The 2,884-nt window shown below is 58.2% G+C and overlaps 1 protein-coding gene across 1 annotated transcript in view; it reads left to right on the top strand.

The window, feature by feature from the left end:
* Positions 1-2,884, top strand: part of CAPN11 (calpain 11) — a 16,217-nt gene that overhangs the window by 8,903 nt on the left and 4,430 nt on the right. Inside the window, exon 11 of the mRNA XM_045294761.1 lies at positions 807-882. Coding sequence (XP_045150696.1) covers positions 807-882 — 76 coding nt within the window. The remainder of the gene's footprint in view (positions 1-806; positions 883-2,884) is intronic.

The raw sequence follows: 2,884 nt of genomic DNA, 5'->3' as shown, positions 1-2,884 counted from the left end.
CTCTGCAGAGCAGAGCCTCGGGCGTGCAGAAACTTAGGCAGCCTCTGGTTCTGTGACCAGGGCAGGGTGGTAGCCTTTCCCAGCAGGTAGCTCAGCTCAGGGTCAGTTTGGGCTCCAATGAGTCCGGCCGGCTGGCAGTCCCCATGGGGGTAGCTGGGGAATGAGGTTCTGGCTTGGACGTGATGGATCCACAGGGTGTTTCCTGTAACTTTGACAACAGTTGGGGTTACCAACATTACCGTGTGGGGCCCAATGCATGCTGGCGTTACGGGTTCCTGTTTCCGGCTTTTCATCCACTCCGGGTCAGCGGACTGAAAAGGGTGGCCTGGGCTTCCCAAGGGGCCCTGACACCCACCTAGCAGGGTGTGGGGTGTTTCTGAGGGCAGCTTCCACGGCTTGGAACCCTTCAGGCCCTGCAACCCCAGGGCACTGGGGTCACCCCTGAATTGCCTTACTCTGGATGGGTCTCCCAAACATTATTTTAAACAGAGAGAATCTGCTGGGCCCGGGGTGCACTAAGCCAAGAGCAGGGCAAAGGCAGGGCCTTGGGCCATTGGTGTCCAGTTTCCTGGCAAAACTTTCCCACTGTGGCCTTCAGGGTTGGCTCCATGCTCTCTGCCCTCCCTGAGCTCTGAGGGTGGTAGGCCACGGGTTAAGTTCCACTTTCTCCCCAAGAGAGTGGTAGTTGTTGGGCCACCTGTGTTACAATGTGTCCATTGCCACTTCCCATAGTCCGGGACATTCCGTACCGGGGGATGATTTTGTGGAGGAGATATTGGGTCACCTCTCAGGCCTTCTCTGTGCAGGTGGGTCTGCCTTTACCATCTGCAGAAAGTGGGGACCCTTACCAGCAGGTAACGGTACCCCGTCAGCTCTGGGCATGTCAGTGAGTGTCCGGCAGACCGAGCCCGTTTTACGTCACTGAAGGCTTGATCTTGAGCCTGCGTCCACTTGAAAGGGGTGCTGCCTGCCACCCCCCACCACCCCCCACCCCATCCCCAGGGAGCATACAGAGGCTTTGCCTTCTGTGTGAAACGTGGTGTCCAGGGAGCGACTACTCTGTGGTGGTCCTCGCAGGGCTGGCCCCATTCAGACAGAGACACTCCCCGGCCCGGCTGCCGCAGGACGGCTTTGGGGAGGGATGCATCCATCCCGTCTGGCTCTAGAGCCGGAGGTATTTGGGCCTCCTCGTCTCAGTTGTTGGGCACCTTACGGGCCACTTCTACTAACTGGGTGATGCCCATGCCACCCAAGCCTTCCAGGCACTGGACCTTGCTCCTGACGTTGGGGGGCCAGCTGGACCACGCACTCAGAGTTAGGGAGTTGAGCGAGGGGGGGGGGATTCCTCTGGGTCCACTGGGGCGTAGATGTGATACACCTCCCAGGGCCGCCCACAGTCATCTCCAGGGCGTTCTCTGGACTTCTGGCGTCCCGTGCTGGCTTTGACCTATCTGTGGGCTTCCGCCCTGCAAGATGGAGCCCCTGTAAACGGGCCGCCCCAGACTGGGTCGGGGCGACCCGCCCCTCCAGAGGACAGAAGTCCCACTTTGGCCAGACATCCGGGGACAATTGAGCTGCCCACTGTGTGGGATCAAGGGGTCCCTGGGGGGCCAAGTGTTTGTAGGTACTTCTAAGCCTCTGGGGCGATAGGCCTTCTTGGTTCTGTATTAAAAAAGGTGATGAGAAGCTAGTGAGGGTCATCCCAGCTAATTCAACCATGGCCTGGGATTTCTCTGCATTGGGGGCAGGGGTCGGTTATCGGTGATACTGCTGCTCCAGGTGAGGGGTCCCAGGAGCTAAAGGGCAGGTAAAGAAATGTGGGCTGTTGGGAAGTCAGTGCCCGTCAGGGTGCACAGTCGGGGGAGGCTGGGTCTCTCGGACCCCAGGAATTGTCCAGCGGGTTGAGGTGGATGGCTGCACTCAGTGGAGGATCAAAGAGGGCTGGCCACTGGACTGGAAATGGCTGGGTGGGCAGCAGTGGTGGGGTCGGCCACCGGAGTTGGCACCTGGTGTGGCAGGAGGCTGAGGGGGTGGCAGGAAGGGCTCGCTCTCTCAGGGGCAGTTTGGTGGACTTTCTGCCCATGTTTGGCTTTTCTTTTGCGCGGCAGAAATCGGATCCTGTCCCCGCCCTTCCCCAACTTGTGCAACAATACTGGGCCCGTGGAGGCGAGGACTGGGCCCCAGCTAACCAGGAGTGGATAGCAGGGAACCGGTCAGGGTGGCCAGGGCTCCCCGTGACCACGTCCCAAACTGCAGGGTGGGTGGAGCGTGCCCTCTGGGGGCTGACCCACTCCAAAGGATGACCATGGGACCTGGCACAGCGTGCGTGGGTGCCCTGTCTTACCCTGACGGATGTCTCCGTTCACCCACTTTTCTGTTGTACCTCCCACTGGGAGGGGGTTAGATGTAGATCATTGTGAGCGGTTCCTCCTTTCTTCACCCTTATCCCCACCTTCCCCTTCCCCTCCTGATATCACCACTCTCATTATCGATCCTGAGGGGTTTATCTGTCCTGGATTCCCTGTGTTTCCAGCTCTGATCTGTACCAGTGTACATGCTCTGGTCTAGCCAGATTTGTAAGGTAGAATTGGGATCATGCTAGTGGGGGGAGGAAGCATTAAAGAACTAGAGAAACGTTCTGTTTCTTTGTTGCTACACTGCACCCTGACTGGCTCATCTCCTTCCCAAGACCCTTCCGTAGGGGATGTTCAGTTGTCTACAGATGGGCTTTGGGTCCCCACTCCACACTTCCCCTCATTCATACGGATATGATTTTTTTGTTCTGGGTCTTTGATGCCTGACAGCTGATCCCATCAACACCTCATGACCACACAGGCTGGTGTGCTTCTTCCATGTGGGCTTTTTTGCTTCTCAGCCAGATGGC

The sequence above is a fragment of the Echinops telfairi genome, unplaced genomic scaffold (assembly GCF_000313985.2).
Source record: "Echinops telfairi isolate 266 unplaced genomic scaffold, ASM31398v2 ScPeMD7_3533;HRSCAF=4204_1, whole genome shotgun sequence".
In the NCBI taxonomy this organism is placed as follows: domain Eukaryota; kingdom Metazoa; phylum Chordata; class Mammalia; order Afrosoricida; family Tenrecidae; genus Echinops; species Echinops telfairi.
Note: the sequence above shows the minus strand (reverse complement) of the source record. Positions and strands in the feature narration are given on the sequence as shown.